General features: G+C 43.7%; 1 protein-coding gene across 5 annotated transcripts in view; it reads left to right on the forward strand.

Moving 5' to 3' along the window:
• Positions 1-19,942, forward strand: part of LOC139538636 (inositol polyphosphate-4-phosphatase type I A-like) — a 58,505-nt gene that overhangs the window by 12,283 nt on the left and 26,280 nt on the right. For all 5 annotated transcript variants that reach the window (XM_071340908.1, XM_071340910.1, XM_071340909.1 and 2 more), the window contains exons 2-4: positions 8,896-9,207; positions 9,347-9,391; positions 19,596-19,714. In XM_071340908.1, coding sequence (XP_071197009.1) covers positions 9,102-9,207; positions 9,347-9,391; positions 19,596-19,714 — 270 coding nt within the window. In that variant the 5' untranslated portion in view covers positions 8,896-9,101. The remainder of the gene's footprint in view (positions 1-8,895; positions 9,208-9,346; positions 9,392-19,595; positions 19,715-19,942) is intronic.

A 19,942-nucleotide genomic window follows, 5' to 3' on the forward strand; every position in this document is an offset into this window, starting at 1 on the left:
CTGTTAACAATACTGCAGAGAAGAGAGGGTGAGAGATCATTTTGCAAGAAAGGGATCGAGAGAGAGGAGAGAGAAGGAAACAGAGTTGTTTTTAAACTGATGTGATTGTACAGGGTTATGCAATGAGCAAATCAAATGAAGGGCGTGTGTGGGCTCTTCTGCCCTGAAAACAACTCTGATGTGTGTGTGTGTGTGTGTGTGTGTGTGTGTGTGTGTGAGAGAGTGAGTGAGTGAGTGAGTGAGTCACAGTCCCCCCCCCCCCCCCCCCTGGTCTGTGACCAGGAGGACATGGTTGTACGTTTGTGTTTGACAGTTGGGCAAGGTGACAGACTGAGTTTCCTGTTTCCTGTTTTCATTCAGTTGTCTAGATGTATCTGCTGCAGCAGTAAGCATCTCTGTGACAAAATTCATATTGGATGCAAATATGCAGACTTGATTAGAGGTGAGAGAACAGTCATTAATAATACACATATTTATACATAGAAACAGAGCTCCTTATATATACCATGTTAGTGTAGAATAAGGAACTGGCAAGCTCAACTCAGTATAAACATAAGACATGTATTTCTGGTAGCTAGATCTGTGATCTTTGATTAACGATAGCAACCCTTGTTGCAAATACTACAGTACATAGATAGACAATTAATTGGATTTCATTCTTCCAATACTTAAAAAAGACACCTTTCCTTGAAGTACTCACTGATCTGGTGGTAAACAAGAAGTGAAAGCAGTGTCCACTTTCTTTCATCTATCCAGTCAAATTCAACACGAACTGGTCCTGGCTGGACGGCTCTGGCTGGTCCTGGCTGGACGGCTCGGGCTGGTCCTGGCTGGACGGCTCGGGCTGGTCCTGGCTGGACGGCTCGGGCTGGTCCTGGCTGGACGGCTCGGGCTGGTCCTGGCTGGACGGCTCGGGCTGGTCCTGGCTGGACGGCTCTGGCTGGTCCTGGCTGGACGGCTCTGGCTGGTCCTGGCTGGACGGCTCTGAAGGCTCGGGACAGACGGGCAGCTCAGGACAGACGGGCAGCTCTGACGGCTCGGGACAGACGGGCAGCGCTGGGCAGGCAGATAGTTCAGACAATGCTGGGCAGGCAGACAGTTCAGGCAGCGCTGAGCAGGCAAGCAGCGCAGGCGGCATTGGGCAGACGGCCGACTCTGACCTGCTGAGGCGCACAGTAGGCCTGGTGCGTGGTGCCGGAACTGGAGGCACTGGGCTGGAGACACGCACCACAGGGAGAGTGCGTGGAGGAGGAACAGGGCTCTGGAAACGCACTGGAAGCCTGGTGCGTGGTGTCAGCACTGATGGTACTGGGCTGGGGTGGGAAGGTGGCGCCGGATATACCAGACCGTGAAGGAGGACACGCGCTCTTGAGCACCGAGCCTCCCCAACCTTACCAGGTTGAATGGTCCCCGTAGCCCTGCCAGTACGGCGAGGTGGAATAGCCCGCACTGGGCTATGCTGGCGAACCGGGGACACCCTCTGTAAGGCTGGTGCCATGTACGCCGGCTGGTGCCATGGCACCCGGCTCGATGCCCAACCTAGCCCTACCAGTGCGGCAAGGTGGAATAGCCCGCACTGGGCTAAGCTCGCGTACTGGGGACACCGTGCGCTTTACCGCATAACACGGTGTCTGACCAGTACGACGCCCTCTCACTCCACGGTAAGCCCGGGGAGTTGGCTCAGGTATCCTACCCGGCTTCGCCACACCCCCCTTTAGCCTCCCCCCAATAATTTTTTGGGTGAGCCTCTCGGGCTTCCAGCCGCTCTGCCTTGCTTTCGCCTCATAATACCTCCTCTCCGCTTTCGCTGCCTCCAGCTCCGCTTTGGGGCGGCGACACTCCTCTGGCTCTGCCCAGGGTCCTTTTCCGTCTAGGATTTCCTCCCATGTCCATTCCTCTTTTCCCCATTGCTGTTGTTCTTGCCGTCCTTCTCCACTCCGCTTGGTCCTTTTATGGTGGGTGTTTCTGTAACGGTTGTCATAGTCGTTCTCCTCCTCAGACGAGGAGGAGCATGGATCGGACCAAGATGCAGAGTAGTTAGTGTTCATTATTTAATGAAAAATCAACAAAACACTTCAAAATACAAAACCAACAAACGTGACAAACCCGAAACAGTCCTGTGTGGCCCAAACACAGTCACAGGAACAAACACCCACAAAACACAAGTGAAACCCAGGCTGCCTAAGTATGATTCTCAATCAGGGACAACGATTGACAGCTGTCTCTGATTGAGAATCATACCAGGCCGAACACCAAATCCCAACATAGAAAATCAACCATAGACCAACCCACCCAACTCACGCCCTGACCAACTAAAATAAATACAAGACAAAGGAAAACAGGTCAGGAACGTGACATGAGTATAAGCTAAGGTTTGAGTAGATGGCTGAATCTTTTAACCATACCACGTGGTTAAACTCTTAGACTATCGATACCGACAGAATAAAAACAAGTCTTTAATATTAATTACTAGTCTGCAGCTAGGAATTCGGTATCATTGAACGCGAAGACCGACAACTGCCGAAACATCTATCTATAATGACATGAATGAATGTCACTCTGAACTATCCATTCTAACCACGACAGAGACAGAGAGAGGGCAGACAAACTCTCCAACAGAAACTAACTTTTCAACAGAGATCCCGACGACACACTAAGCGTAAATATATATATTGATTGCAATTATTCCTGAGTGAGCGTTCATGTGCAAAGGATTAGCATTTCAATTGTTATAATTATCAACTTTGTAGTGTCTCATCTCAGTTGACCCCCACTTCCCTTTTTGTGCACCAAGCCGCGATACCGGTTTATCCCACTAGGGAAACTCCGTTATCATTTCCTTGTAACTATCTACTGTTTGGTTATGCATTTCTGTGAATGACTTAGTTAGTAAATAAATATTTTAAGACAATTGATGTATGGATGACTCATAGTGAAGACTGGGTTCGTGCAGATAACCAGCAATTTACGACGTTTGGAATGAGACTAACATGAGATAAATAATTAATTAATTCGAAGACTAAGTGATCAGATATTCAAATATCTGAAAGTTATATTAGGAAAATTATAACTTTATAATCTGAATATTTTCCTTGGTGCCCCGACTTCCTAGTTAATTACAGTTACATGATTAATCAGTTTAATCACGTAATAATAATTACAGAGAGTTATTTGATAAATACGTCTTCAGTTTAATGATGCCAAAGACACGACAGCATTCTCAGTCAGCACACTGACACCCCTATCAGATCCCAGCAAAATCTCCGTCTACTGAACAGTGCAATACTGAATCATGCGAAACCAAAGCTCGAAATAACTGCCTACTATTCAAAAATGCTATAGATGGAATGAGGATGGTGTAGAAATCTACCAAAAAACAATTGGCAACAACAAATTAAATCCATTTTAGACAACTTGGTTTGATGAAGAATGCAAAAACCTAAGAAAGAGAATTGAGAAACCCATCCAACCAAGAAAACCTGAGCCTTCACTATGGTGAAACACTAAAACAGTATAGAAATAACAGCACGTCAGAAAACAGCCCAATGTAATTGAAGAATCCATCAAATCTAAACACTTCTGGGAAAATTGGAACACACTTTAGAGCTACAGTATCTATCCAAAATGGAGATGTATAGATAAACCATTTCAACATTCCTTTTGGCCCTATACCAAAGAACAAACAGCAAAAACATATACATGATCAATTACAAATCTTAGAATCAACTATTAAAGACTGCCAGAACCCACTGGATTCTCCAATTACACTCAACGGCTGTGGCGTTGATGGTATCCTAAATGAATGATAAAATATACAGACCACAAATTTCAATTGGCAAAACTTAAACTCTTTAACATCATCCTCAGCTCTGGCATCTCCCCCCAATATTTGGAACCAAGGACTAATCACCACAATCCACAAAAGTAGAGACAAATTCGACCCCAATAACTACTGTGGGATAGTCGGCAGGTAGCCTAGTGGTTAGAGCATTGGACTAATAACCGAAAGGTTGCAAGATCGAATCCCCGAGCTGACAAGGTAAAAATCTGTTGTTCTGCCCCTGAACAAGGCAGTTAACCCACCGTTCCTAAGCTGTCATTGAAAATAAGATTTAAAAAATATGCACCAACAGCAACCTTGGGAAAACCCTCTGCATAATCATCAACAGCAGACTCCACACTTCCTCAGTGAAAAAATGTCCTGAGCAAATGTCAAATTCCCTTTTTACCAAATTACTGTACGACAGACCACGTATTCATCCTGCAGACCCTAATTGACAAAAACAAATAAAACCAATGCTTTTTTGATTTCAAAAAAGCTTTTGACTCAATTTGGCAGAAGGGTCTGCTATAGAATTTGACGGAAAGTGGTATCGGTGGAAAAACATACAACATTATAAAATCCATGTACACAAACAACATGTGGTTAAAATTGGCAAAAAAAAAAAAAAAGATTTCTTTCCTCAGGGCCATAGGGTGAGACAGGGATGCAGCTTGAGCTCCACCCTCTTCAACATATATATAATCGAATTGGCGAGGGCACTAGAACCGTCTGCAACACCTGGCCTCACCCAACTAAAATCTGAAGTCAAATGTCTACTGTTTGCTTCTGTCCCGAACCAAGGAGGTTCTACAGCAGTACCTAGATCTTCTGCACAGATTCTGTCAGACCTGAGCCCTGACAGTAAATCTCAGTAAGACAAAAATAATGGTGTTTCAAAAAAGGCCCAGTTGCCAGGACCACAATACAAATTCCATCTAGACACCGTTGTCCTAGAGCACACAAAAACTATACCTAACTCGGCCTAAACATCAGCACTACAGGTAACTTCCACAAAGCTGTGAACGATTTGAGAGACAAGGCATGAAGGGCCTTTTCCGCCATCAAACGGAACATAAAATTCGACTTCCCAATTAGGATCTGGCTAAAAATACTTGAATCAGTTATAGAACCTATTGACTTCTACGGTTGTGAGGTCTGGGGTCCACTCACCAACTAAGAATTCACTAAATGGGACAAACACCAAATTGAGACTGCATACAGAATTCTGCAAAAACACATAAAACACCAAATAATGCATGCAGAGCAAAATTAGGACGATACCCACTAATTATCAAAATCCAGAAAAGAGCTGTTAAATTCTACAAACACTTAAAAGGAAGCGATTCCCAAACCTTCCATAACAAAGCAATCAACTACAGAGAGATGAACCTAGAGAATAATCGACTCAGAACGCTGGTCCTGAGGCTCTGTTCACAAACACAAACAGACCCTACAGAGCCCCAGGACAGCAACGCAATTAGACCCAACCAAATCATGGGAAAACAAAAAGATCATTACTTGACACATTGGAAAGAATTAACCAAAAACAAAGCAAACTGGAATGTGACTTGGCCCTAAACAGAGAGTACACAGTGGCAGAATACCTGACCACTGTGTACTCTCTGTTTAGGGCCAAGTCACATTCCACATGGCAGAATGGCAAAATACCTGACCACTGTGACTGACCCAATATTAAGGAAAGCTTTGACTATGTACAGACCTGGCTCTCGAGAGAAGACAGGCTATGTGCCCACTGCCCACAAAATGAGGTGGAAACTGAGATACACTTCCTAACCTCCTTCGAAATGTATGACCATATTAGAGACACATATTTCCCTCAGATTACATAGACCCACAAAGAATTCTAAAATAAATCACATTTTGATCAACTCCAGTATCTATTAGGTGAAATACCAATGTGTGCCATCAAATCAGGAATATTTGTGACCTGTTGCTACAAGAAATGGGCAACCAGTGAAGCACAAACACCATTGTGAATACAAACTATATTTATCTGTCTATTTATTTTCCCTTTTGTACCACAACAATTTTCACATTGTTACAACACTGTACATAGCCGTAATATAACATTTGAAATATCTAAAAAAAAAAATGTGAGTAATGTTTACTGTTAATTTCTGATTGTTTATTTCACTTTTGTTTATTATTTATTCCACTTGCTTTTTAATGTTAACACGTTTCCCATGCCAATAAAGCCCTTTGATTTGATTTGAATTAAATTGAATAAAAATCAGTTGCCACTGTGCACAGATTATCCATCACGGTGTACCTCATCTTCCACCATTCACTCACTGTTGTCAGATGCTTTCCTTTTGGAATATCCAAAGATTCCTAGAACTTCACACACATTCGCTGTCCCCCCGGGCTCTGGAGCTTGGCGTTTTCCGGATCACACTCAACTCTCCCATCAGTTCATGAAAGCGGAAGTTTTCTTGGTTTTCATCCCTGTCTCCGAGCTGTTGAATATTTCAATGTGTTGTTAGGAATCAGGAACGATGAATTATAGAGGAGCACCAACTGGAAAGTCAACTTTAAAGTATAGATGTAAGACTACTTGAAGGCAAGTACAGTCAGGTCCATAATTATTGGCACCCTTGATAAAGATTAGCAAAAAATACTTTTTATAGCCCTCAGAACAGACTCAATTTGTTGGGGCATGGACTGTACAAGGTGTCGAAAGCATTCCATAGGGATGCTACCACATGTTGACTCCAATGCTTCCCACAGTTGTGTCAAGTTGGCTGGAAGTCTTTTGGGTGGTGGACCATTCTTGATACACATGGTAAACTGTTGGGCGTGAAAAACCCAGCAGTGTTGCAACACTTGACACACTCAAACCAGTGCGCCTGGCACCTACAGTACTATCATACCCCGTTCAAATGCTCATCAATATTTTGTCTTGCCCATTTACCCTCTGAATGTCACACATGCACAATCCCTGTCTCAAGGCTTAAATCTTTCTTTAACCTGTCTCCTCCCCTTTATCTATACTGATTGAAGTGGATTTAACAGGTGACGTCAATAGGGGATCATAGCTTTCACCTGGATTCACCTGGTCAGTCTGTCATGGAAAGAGCAGGTGTTCCTAATGTTTTGTACACTCAGTGTATAACTCAGTATTTGTATAAATAAATTATACAAATACTGAGCTATATTGTATGCTCAAAAAATTGTGACATGATATTATTTTATACTAATACAATTGCTCAGAGAACAAGATTTTGTTAAACAAATAATAAAAAAGATCTCAAAAAGATAGGGGTCAAAATGATTGGCACCCCTGTTTTCAATACTCTAGCACCGTTACCTTCTGAGGATAATGACACTGAGCCTTTTCCTACAATATTTTATGAGATTGGATAACACAACGGGAGGGATCTTATACTTTACCTCCGTACAGAATCTTCCCAGATCCTTGATATCCTTCGTCTGCTCTTATGGACTTCCTCTTCAATTCAAACCACAGGTTTTCAATGGGGTTCAAGTCCTGTGACTGAAATGCCATTGCAAAATGACATTTTGTGGTCAATGAAGCATTTCTTTGTGGATTTTAATTCATGTGTGGGGTTATTGTCTTACTGAAAGATCCACTTGCGGCCAAGTGTCAGCCTCCTGGCAGAGGCAACCAGGTCTTTGGCTAAAATGTCCTCGTACTGAGTAAAGTTAATGATGCTGTTTACCTTAACATGACCAGTGGAAGCAAAATAGCCCCATAACATCAAAGATGCACCACCATATTTTATCGTAGATGTCTCAAAGCTTTCTGCTTATGCTTCCGTTTTTCAACGCTAAATCCACCACTGGTATGTGTGGAGTTTGATAAACGGCATTCGCACTTGGATTAGGTTTTGGAGCAGTGGCTTCTTCCTTGCTGAGCGGCCTTTCAGTTACGTCGATATAGGACTCGTTTTACTGTGGATATAGATACTTTTGTACCTGTTTCCTCCAGCATCTTCACAAGGTCCTTTGCTGTTGTTCTGGGATTGATTTGCACTTTTCGCACCAAACTATGTTCATCTTTAGGAGACAGAACACCTCTCCTTCCTGAGCGGTATGACAGCTGCATGGTTCCATTGTGTTTATTCTTGCGTACTATTGTTTGTACAGATGAACGTTGTACCTTCAGGCGTTTGAACCAGACTTGTGGAGGTCTACAATTTCTTTTCTGAGGACTTGGCTGATTTCTTTTGATTTTCCAATGATATCAAGCAAAGAGGCACTGAGTTTGAAGGTAGGCCTTGAAATACATCCACAGATACACCTCCAATTGACTCAAATTATGTCAATTAGCCTATCAGAAGCTTCTAAAGCCATGACATAATTTTCTGGAATTTTCCAAGCTGTTTAAAGGCACAGTCAACTTAGTGTATGTCAACTTCTGACCCACTGGAATTGTGATACAGTGAATGATAAGTGAAATAATCTGTCTGTAAACAATTGTTGGAAAAATGACTTGTGTAATGCACAAAGTAGATGTCCTAACTGACTTGCTAAAACTAAAGTTTGTTAACAAGAAATTTGTGGAGTGGTTGAAAAACGTGTTTTATTGACTCCAACCTAAGTGTATGTAAACTTCCGACTTCAACTGTATGTAGAAAAGTACCTCAAAATATGGTGGTGGATATTTTATGTTATGGGGCTATTTTGCTTCCACTGGTCCTGGAGCCCTAGATGTTTTTTTAAATTACTTGTTCTCTGAGCAATTGTATTAGTATAAAATAATATAGAGCATGCAATATAGCTTATTTTATACTGTCTTTTTTGTTAATCTTTATCAAGAGTGCCAACATTTATGGACCTGACATATGTAGATGTAGAATTGACTAGAATAGCACATAGGAGATGCAGCTGTGTTGCATTGCCATTGTTCTATTCATGACACTCCTTAGCTACAGTGTATGTGCATCACCAGCGTAACAATACCTGATTAATTCAACTGAGAAGGGTAATATAGATGTCAAATAAAGATCAGGTGAAGTGTCCACTCCATCTATTCACATTCTATGTTGACGTGGCTAATACCTTTGTTGTCATTCTCTCTCTCCCTCCAGCTCCACACTAAGAGTCCAGAGACTGAAGAGATAATCACACAGGAAAGGATCCTTCCAAAACACACATAGGGATCTGATCTGCAGAGAGTGTGTGTGTGTGTGAGGAGGACGTGTGGTATTTGTTCTTAACCCCCTCCACCCCTCCACTCCTTACCCAAAATCCCATTCTCCAACCTCCCTTACCCCCTGACCCTTAACCCCCAGCCATGATGTCGGGGAAGGGGAAGGCTAGCCCGCGTCACCGGCCATGGTCCGTGTACCGGGCTAACACCTTTGACCTCTCGGCTGAGATAATGGGGCTGACTCTGGCAGGTAAGGGCCATGTTACCATAGTTACCGTAGTAACAGTATTCTTGTATGTTTGCCCACTGAAAATAAGTATGTGCATAAACTTGTCTTTTTTGTCGCTGTAGTTGTAAAAAATATATATAAATATCTTGTGTTCTTGTAGGTAACAGTCAGGACCCAGATGAGCCAGTGCTGGAGTTCAGCCTGGGTGAGTGATGTTGCTGAAAGCCTTCTCACTCTGGTTCAATTGTCTTTGATATTTATAACAATACCAGGGTTTCCGTTAGCGGTTAATAGCCGGCTTTTGTCCAGTTAAAAAAATTGAAAAGCCCATAAATAAAATTGCCGCTGGTCAATTGTCAGGGTCCCATTACGAAATGATGCTTTTTACCCTATTCATTGATGGAAATACCAGTCGATGGAAATACATTTGACTGGTCATGCTTATCGGTCTATAGGTTCATTTGCATGATTTAATGGAATTAAATTGGCGCGTGTACAGTATATTTGTTATGTAGGCTATCTTATTTATCACACGCTGTCAGACAGCGCAAGAGGTGCTGCTGCAACATCTTGTGGTGCTTTCAAGACAACTGTAAATTCTGAAAAATACAACGTCAAATCGTGATGTCAGTGATCTTCAGGTAGGAAAGTCGGCGCTCTAGAAAGAGGCCTGAATGTTTTAATACATATTATGAGGCATGTCTTAACTTTCTTCAAAGTAGCCATTTAGATCTCCTCTCTTTCTAAATTTGTAACTGATATTTTCAGCTCTGTCACATGAAACCGCTCGAATGTGCAGTGCCCTTTTGACAACAGTGTGTTGCTGCTTATTGCATTATGGAATGAACACCCGCGCGTAGCCTACTGCCTTGTGCACATCGCTTATAATGTGAAGAAATAATAGTTTAGCAACATTTTAAGCTAAACATTCTCATCTGTTACATCAGACTTTTGCTAGGCCAACTGGTTGTATGAATTCTGAATCTGTCCCAGAGTTTGGAATAAACAATATCTTTCTCGACAAGCTGATCAATAGAATAAGTAGCCTAAACTTTTCTACTGTAGTAGGTTGACATAGGCTAGTGATTTTGCTGTTTGTTACACGTGCACGTGTTGTTGGCTGAGATAAAGTAAGTGTGGCGCCGAAGAACATGGCTGAGGTTTTACATTATCCCAACCAATTGTGCTATTTTGTTTGTTTTTTGAGTTTTGTGTAACTTATTATTTTACTTATTGTGTACATAATGTTGCTGCTACCATCTCTTATGACTGAAAATAACTTCTGGACATCAGAACAGCGATTACTCACCGCGGACTGGAACAAACTTTTTCCTTTAAAGAGTCCAACAAGAAGGATATCCTGCTTTCACTGGAACAGACCCAGATCCCCGTCATTTGCTTGAAGAAAAGACGCAGGAAAAAGGGCCGCGGATCGGGCTGCCCAAGAGTAAACTCCCACTGCCATTCGTTCTTCTTGCTAACGTGCAATCACTGGAAAATAAAATTAATGACGTACGATTAAGATTATCCTACCAACGGGACATTAAAAACTGTAATATTTTATGTTTCACCGAGACGTGGCTGAACGACGATACGGATAATATAGAGCTGGCGGGATTTTCCATACACCGGCAGAACAGAGAAGCTACGTCTGATTAGACGAGGTGTGGGGGTGTGTGTCTATTTGTCAATAACAGCTGGTGTGCGATGTCTAATATTAAATAAGTCTCGAGGTATTGCTCGCCTGAGGTACCTTATGATAAGCTGTAGACCACTGTCACGCCCTGACCTTAGAGAGCCGTTTTATTTCTCTATTTGGTTAGGTCAGGGTGTGATGTGGGGTGGGCATTCTATGTTTTGTTTTCTATGTTTCTTTATTTCTATGTTTTGGCTGGGTATGGTTCTCAATCAGGGACAGCTGTCTATCGTTTTCTCTGATTGGGAATCATACTTACAGTGGGGAGAACAAGTATTTGATACACTGACGATTTTGCAAGTTTTCCTACTTACAAAGCATGTAGAGGTCTGTAATTTTTATCATAGGTACACTTCAACTGTGAGAGACGGAATCTAAAACAAAAATCCAGAAAATCACATTGTATGATTTTTAAGTAAATAATTTGCATTTTATTGCATGACATAAGTATTTGATACATCAGAAAAGCAGAACTTAATATTTGGTACAGAAACCTTTGTGTGCAATTACAGAGATCATACGTTTCCTGTAGTTCTTGACCAGGTTTGCACACACTGCAGCAGGGATTTTGGCCCACTCCTCAGACCTCCATACAGACCTTCTCCAGATCCTTCAGGTTTCGGGGCTGTCGCTGGGCAATACGGACTTTCAGCTCCCTCCAAAGATTTTCTATTGGGTTCAGGTCTGGAGACTGGCTAGGCCACTCCAGGACCTTGAGATGCTTCTTACGGAGCCACTCCTTAGTTGCCCTGGCTGTGTGTTTCGGGTCGTTGTCATGCTGGAAGAACCAGCCACGACCCATCTTCAATGCTCTTACTGAGGGAAGGAGGTTGTTGGCCAAGATCTCGCGATACATGGCCCCATCCATCCTCCCCTCAATACGGTGCAGTCGTCCTGTCCCCTTTGTAGAAAAGCATCCCCAAAGAATGATGTTTCCACCTCCATGCTTCACGGTTGGGATGGTGTTCTTGGGGTTGTACTCATCCTTCTTCTTCCTCCAAACACGGCGAGTGGAGTTTAGACCAAAAAGCTCTATTTTTGTCTCATCAGACCACATGACCTTCTCCCATTCCTCCTCTGGATCATCCAGATGGTCATTGGCAAACTTCAGACGGGCCTGGACATGCGCTGGCTTGAGCAGGGGGACCTTGCGTGCGCTGCAGGATTTTAATCCATGACGGCATGGTGTGTTACTAATGGTTTTCTTTGAGACTGTGGTCCCAGCTCTCTTCAGGTCATTGACCAGGTCCTGCCGTGTAGTTCTGGGCTGATCCCTCACCTTCCTCATGATCATTGATGCCCTACGAGGTGAGATCTTGCATGGAGTCCCAGACCGAGGGTGATTGACCGTCATCTTGAACTTCTTCCATTTTCTAATAATTGCGCCAACAGTTGTTGCCTTCTCACCAAGCTGCTTGCCTATTGTCCTGTAGCCCATCCCAGCCTTGTGCAGGTCTACAATTGTATCCCTGATGTCCTTACACAGCTCTCTGGTCTTGGCCATTGTGGAGAGGTTGGAGTCTGTTTGATTGAGTGTGTGGACAGGTGTCTTTTATACAGGTAACGAGTTCAAACAGGTGCAGTTAATACAGGTAATGAGTGAAGAACAGGAGGGCTTCTTAAAGAAAAACTAACAGGTCTGTGAGAGCCGGAATTCTTACTGGTTGGTAGGTGATCAAATACTTATGTCATGCAATAAAATGCAAATTAATTACTTAAAAATCATACAATGTGATTTTCTGGATTTTTGTTTTAGATTCCGTCTCTCACAGTTGAAGTGTACCTATGATAAAAATTACAGACCTCTACATGCTTTGTAAGTAGGAAAACCTGCAAAATCGGCAGTGTATCAAATACTTGTTCTCCCCACTGTAGGTAGCCCTTTTTCCCTCCTTTCAGTGTGGGTAGTTATCTTTGTTAGTGGCACTTAGCCCTGTAAGCTTCACGGTTGTTTTCTTCGTTTGTTGTTTTGTTGGCGACATTTTAAATAAAAAGGAAATGTACGCTCACAACGCTGCATTTTGGTCTTCTTCCAGCAACGGCCGTGACAACCACACTATCTACCAAGAGAGTCTCATCTATATTATTTGTAGCCGTCTATTTATCACCACAGAACGAAGCTGGCACTAAGACCGCTCTCAACCAACGCTATAAGGCCATAAGCAAAGAAGAAAATGCTCTCCCAGAAGCAGCGCTCCTAGTGGCCGGGGACTTAAATGCAGGCAAGCTTATATCAGTTTTACCAAATTTTTACCAGCATGTCACATGTGCAACCAGAGGAAACAAATCCTAGACCACTTTTACTCTACACACAGAGATGCATACAAAGCTCTCCCCCACCCTCCATTTGGCAAATCTGACCATAATTCTATCCTCCTGATTCATGCTTACCAGCAAAAACTAAAGCAAGAAGTACCAGTGATTCGCTCAATACGGAATTGGTCAGATGACACAGATGCTACACTACAGGACTGTTTTGCTAGCACAGACTGGAATATGTTCCGTGATTCATCCAATGCCATTGAGGAGTATACCACCTCAGTCATCCGCTTCATCAATAAGTGCATCGACGATGTCGTCCCCACTGTGACCATTCGTACATATCCCAACAAGAAGCCATGGATTACAGGCAACATCCGCACTGAGCTAAAGGCTAGAGGTGCCGCTTTCAAGGAGCGGGAGACTAATCCGGAAGTTTATAAGAAATCCCGCTATGCCCTCAGACGAACCATCAAACAAGCAAAGTGTCAATCCAGGATTGATTGAATCCTACTACACCAGCTCTGACGCTCGTCAGATGTGGCAGGGCTTGAGATCTATTAATGACTACAAAGGGAACCCCAGATGCGAGCTGCCCAGTGACGCAAGCCTACCAGACGAGCTAAATGCCTTTTATGCTCGCTTCGAGGCAAGCAACACTGAAGCATGAACAAGAGCTCCAGCTGTTCTGGAAGACTGTGTGATAATGCTCTCGGCAGCCAATGTGAACAAAACCTTTAAACAGGTCAACATTCACAAGCCGCTGGGCCAGACGGATTTCTGGACGTGTACTCAAAGCATGTGCGGACCACCTGTCAAGTGTCTTCATTAACATTTTCATCCTCTCCCTGACCGAGTCTGTAATACTTACATGTTTCAAGCAGACCACCATAGTCCCTGTGCCCAAGGAAGCGAAGATAACCTGCCTAAATGATTACCACCCCGTAGCACTCACATCAGTAGCCATGAAGTGCTTTGACAGGCTGATCATGAAGCTCATCATGAAGCTCATCACTAAGCTAAGGACTCTGGGACTAAACACCTCCCTCTGCAACTGGATCCTGGACTTCCTGAGGGGCCACCCCCAGGTGGTAAGAGTAGGCAACAACATGTCTGCCACGCTGATCCTTAACACTGGGGCCCCTCAGGGGTGTGTACTTAGTCCCCTCCTGTACTCCCTGTTCACCCACGACTACGTGGCCAAACACGACTCCAACACCATCATTAAGTTTGCTGATGACACAACAGTGGTAGGCCTGATCACCGACAACGATGAGACGACCTATAGGGAGGAGGTCAGAGAACTGGCAGTGTGGTGCCAGCACAACAACCTCTCCCTCAATGTTTAAATTTTTTATTTCACCTTTATTTAACCAGGTAGGCCAGTTGAGAACAAGTTCTCATTTACAACTGCGACCTGGCCAAGATAAAGCAAAGCAGTGCGACAAAAACAACAACACAGAGTTACACATAAACAAACGTACAGTCAATAACACAATAGAAAAATCTATGTACAGTGTGTGCAAATGTAGAAGAGCAGGGAGGTAAGGCATTAAATAGGCCATATAGGCAAAATTATTACAATTTAGCATTAACACTGGAGTGATAGATGTGCAGATGATGATGTGCAAGTAGAGATACTGGGGTGCAAAAGAGCAAGAGGATAAATAACAATATAGGGATGAGGTAGTTGGGTGTGCTATTTACAGATTGGCTGTGTACATGTACAGTGATCGGTAAGCTGCTCTGACAGCTGATGCTGATATAAGACTCCAGCTTCAGTGATTTTTGCAATTCGTTTCAGTCATTGGCAGCAGAGAACTGGAAGGAAAGGCGGCCAAAGGAAGTGTTGGCTTTGAGGATGACCAGTGAAATATACCTGCTGGAGCGTGTGCTACGGGTGGGTGTTGCTATGGTGACCAGTGAGCTGGGATAAGGCGGGGCTTTACCTAGCAAAGACTTACAGATGACCTAGAGCCAGTGGGTTTGGCGACGAATATGTAGTGAGGGCCAGCCAACGAGAGCATACAGGTCGCAGTGGTGGTTAGTATATGGGGCTTTGGTGACAAAACAGATGGCACTGTGATAGACTACATCCAGTTTGCTGAGTAGAGTGTTGGAGGCTATTTTGTAAATTACATCGCCAAAGTCAAGGATCGGTAAGATAGTTTGTTTACGAGGGTGTGTTTGGCAGCATGAGTGAAGGATGCTTTGTTTGTGAAATAGGAAGCCGATTCTAGATTTAATTTTGGATTGGAGATGCTTAGTGTGAGTCTGGATGGAGAGTTTACAGTCTAACCAGACACCTAGGTGTTTGTGACACCTCGGAGTGTGGTGTCAGGAAAATAACCTCACACTCAACGTCAACAAAACAAAGGAGATGATTGTGGACTTCAGGAAACAGCAGAGGGAGCACCCCCCTATCCACATCGACGGGACAGTAGCGGAGAGGGTAGTAAGTTTTAAGTTCCTCGGCGTACACATCACGGACAAACTGAATTGGTCCACCCACACAGACAGCGTTGTGAAGAAGGCGCAACAGCACCTCTTCAACCTCAGGAGGCTGAAGAAATTTGGCTGGTACGGCAACTGCTCCGCCCACAACCGTAAGGCTCTCCAGAGGGTAGTGAGGTCTGCACAGCGCATCACCGGGGGCAAACTACCTGCCCTCCAGGACACCTACACCACCCGATGTCACAGGAAGGCCATAAAGATCATCAAGGACAACAACCACCCGAGCCACTGCCTGTTCACCCCGCTATCATCCAGAAGGCGAGGTCAGTACAGGTGCATCAAAGCAGGGACCGAGAGACTGAAAAACAGCTTCTATCTCAAGGCCATCAGACTGTTAAACAGCCACCACTAACATTTAGTGGCCGCTGTCAACATACTGATTCAACTCCAGCCACTTTAATAATGGGAATTGATGGAAATGTATGTAAAAATGTATCACTAACCACTTTAAACAATGCCACTTAATATAATGTTTACATACCCTACATTACTCATCTCATATGTATATGTATATGTATATACTGTACTTTATATCATCTACTGCATCTTGCCATCTTTATGTAATACATGTAACACTAGCCACTTTAAACTATGCCACTTTATGTTTATATACCCTACATTACTCATCTCATATGTATATACTGTACTCTATACCATCTACTGCATCTTGCCTATGCCGTTCTGTACCATCACTCATTCATATATCTTTATGTACATATTCTTTATCCCTTTACACTTATGTGTGTATAAGGTAGTAGTTGTGGAATTGTTAGGTTAGATTACTCGTTGGTTATTACTGCATTGTCGGAACTAGAAGCACAAGCATTTCGCTACACTCGCATTAACATCTGCTAACCATGTGTATGTGACAAATAAGATTTGATTTGATTTGATTTGTAGTTGTCCACATATTCTAAGTCAGGACCATCCAGAGTTGTGATGCTAGTCGGGCGGGCGGGTGCGGGCAGCAATCGGTTGAAGAGCATGCATTTAGTTTTACTAGCATTTAAAAGCAGTTGGAGCCCACGGAAGTGTTGTATGGCATTGAAGTTCATTTGGAGGTTTGTTAACACAATATCCAAAAAAGGGCCAGATGTATACAGAATGGTGTCGTCTGCATAGAGGTTGATCAGAGAATCACCAGCAGCAAGAGTGACATCATTGATGTATACAGAGAAAGAATCGGCCCGAGAATCTAACCCTGTAGCACCCCCATAGGGACTGCCAGAGGTCCGGACAACAGGCCCTCCGATTTGACACACTGAACTGTATCTGAGAAGTAGTTGGTGAACCAGGCGAGGCAGTCATTTCAGAAACCTAGGCTATTGAGTCTGCAGATAAGAATGCAGTGATTGACAGAATCAAAAGCCTTGGCCAGGTTGATGAAGATGGCTGCACAGTACTGTCTTTTATCGATGGCGGTTATGATATCGTTTAGGACCTTGAGCGTGGCTGAGGTGCACCCATGACCAGCTCGGAAACCAGATCGCATAGTGGAGAAGGTACGGTGTGATTCGAAATAGTCGGTTATCTGTTTGTTAACTTGGCTTTCGAAGATTTTGGAAAGGCAGGGCAGGATGGATATAGGTCTATAACAGTTTGGGTCTAGAGTGTCTCCCCCTTTGAAGAGGGGGATGACCGCAGCAGCTTTCCAATCTTTGGGGATCTCAGACCATACGGAAGAGAGGTTGAACAGGCTAGTAATAGGGGTTGCAACAATTTCAGCTGATCATTTTAGAAGAGAGGGTCCAGATTGTCTAGCCCAGCTGATTTGTAGGGATCCAGATTTTGAGGCTCTTTCAGAACATCAGCTGTCTGGATTTGGGTGAAGGAGAAGTGGGGTGGGGGGGGGGCTTGGGCAAGTTGCTGCAGGGGGTGCTGAGCTGTAGGACAGGGTAGGGGTAGCCTGGCCAGCCGTAGGAAAATGCTTATTGAAATTATTGATTATCGTAGATTTATCGGTGGTGACAGTGTTTCCTAGCCTCAGTGCAGTGGGCAGCTGGAAGGAGGTGCTCTTTTCTCCATGGACTTTACAGTGTCCCAAAACTTTCTGGAATTAGTGCTACAGGATGCAAATTTCTGTTTGAAATAGCTAGCCTTAGCTTTCCTAACTGACTGAGTATATTGGTTCCTGACTTCCCTGAAAAGTTGCATATCGCAGGGGGCTATTCGATGCTAATGCAGAACACCACAGGATGTTTTTGTGCTGGTCAAGGGCAGTCAAGTCTAGGGTGAACCAAGGGCTATATCTATTCTTAGTTCTACATTTTTTGAATGGGGCATGCTTATTTAAGATGGCGAGGAAAGCATTTTTAAAGAGCAACCAGGCATCCTCTACTGACGGGATGAGGTCAATATCCTTCCAGGATACCCGAGCCAGGTCGATTAGAAAGGCCTGCTTGCTGAAATGTTTTAGGGAGCGTTTGATATTGATGAGGGGTGGTTGTTTGACCGCAGACCCATTACGCACGCAGGCAATGAGGCAGTGATCGCTGAGATCCTGGTTGAAGACAGCAGAGGCGTATTTTAATGTGAGCAAGACAAAGGAGCTGATCGTGGACTACAGGAAAAGGCGGGCCGAACAGGCCCCCACTAACATCGACGGGGCTGTAGTGGAGCGGGTCGAGAGTTTCAAGTTCCTTTGTGTCCACATCACCAATGAACTATCATGGTCCAAACATACCAAGTCAGTCGTGAAGAGGGCACGACAAAACCTTTTACCCTTCAGGAGACTGAATAGATTTGGCATTGGTCCCCAGATCCTCAAAAGGTTCTACAGCTGCACCATCGAGAGCATCCTGACCGGTTGCATCACCGCCTGGTATGGCAACTGCTCGGCATCTGACCATAAGGCGCTACAGAGGGTAGTGCGTACGGCCTAGTACATCACTGGGGCCAAGTTTACTGCTATCCATACTGCCATTAATTGTTCAGCAGTCTTATGGATTGGGGGTAGAAGCTGTTGAGGAGCCTTTTGGTCCTAGACTTGGCGTTCCGGGTACCGAAAACAGTTATAGACTGTTTTCTCTGCTACCACGCGGCAAGCGGTACCCGGAACGCCAAGTCTAGGACCAAAAGGCTCCTCAACAGCTTCTACCCCCAACCATAAGACTGCTGAACAATTAATAAAATCGCCACCGGACTATTTACATTGACCCCCTCCATTTTGTACACTGCTGCTACTCACTGTTTATTATCTATGCAAAGTCACTTCACCTCCACTTACATGTACAAATTACCTCAACTAACCTGTACCCCGCACACTGACTCGGTATCGGTACCCGCTATATATAGCCTCGTTATTGTTATTATTTTTTGTTACTTTTTATTATTATTTTTTACTTTAGTCTATTTGGGAAATATTTTCTTAACTCTTCTTGAACTGCACTGTTGGTTAAGGACTTGTAAAGTAAGCATTTCACGGTCAGGTATACACTTGTTGTATTCGGCGCATGTGACAAGTAAAGTTTGATTTGATTTTAGTCTAACATTTTCAAAGTGCACATAAGAATTCGGTAATTCGGTAAGAAGGACCGCACATCATTGCAACCTCGACTTGGATGTTCTGTTAATAGGAATTACCATATTCTAAATGTGATTTCTGTCATTCTGAGCACTGTGGGCGGACGCCCTAGACAGGTTACGCACCCAATGCATATGGATCCGGTAAATTTCTTAAATGTCCGGGTCAATTAAAATGTTGCCGGTCAAATGGAAACCCTGAACAGTACCCATTGATTCTTGAAGAATAAAGCTTATAAATGCCTTATTAGTTTAGTACAACTGTCTTATCATAACACAAAAAATAAAGTTGTATTACTCTGTCTATGAATTTGAGAGAGGTAACAAATTACATTTCCCCAGCCCCATCCCTATTTTAGGGCCAGGATTGAGATTACAGATTTTGCCTTTAATGTTCACTTCCCTGTTGTACCCCCAGCGTGCAGTGAGCTGATCACCCCAGCATTGGACCGTAAACCGACCAGCTTTGTGGCGGTCAGCTGTACCACTCCTCCCCAGGCCTTCTGGACCAAACATGCTCAGACAGAGATCATAGAGGTAGAACCACACCCAGAGATGGGCAGTATTTCTGTTACATGTATTCAAAATACGTATTGAATTACTTCTGAACTACATTCTAATGTATTGTGTAACTTTTCTATACCATTCTTTATATGGGTTCACATTTTTGTGGCCCCCTTTAACCCTGCATTGGTATCAGAAGGCTGATGGCACTAGGGTGTGATAAGAGTGTCTGCTAAATGACCTAAATGTAAATGTAAAAAT

The sequence above is a fragment of the Salvelinus alpinus genome, chromosome 14 (genome assembly GCF_045679555.1).
Source record: "Salvelinus alpinus chromosome 14, SLU_Salpinus.1, whole genome shotgun sequence".
NCBI classification, from domain to species: Eukaryota; Metazoa; Chordata; class Actinopteri; order Salmoniformes; family Salmonidae; genus Salvelinus; species Salvelinus alpinus.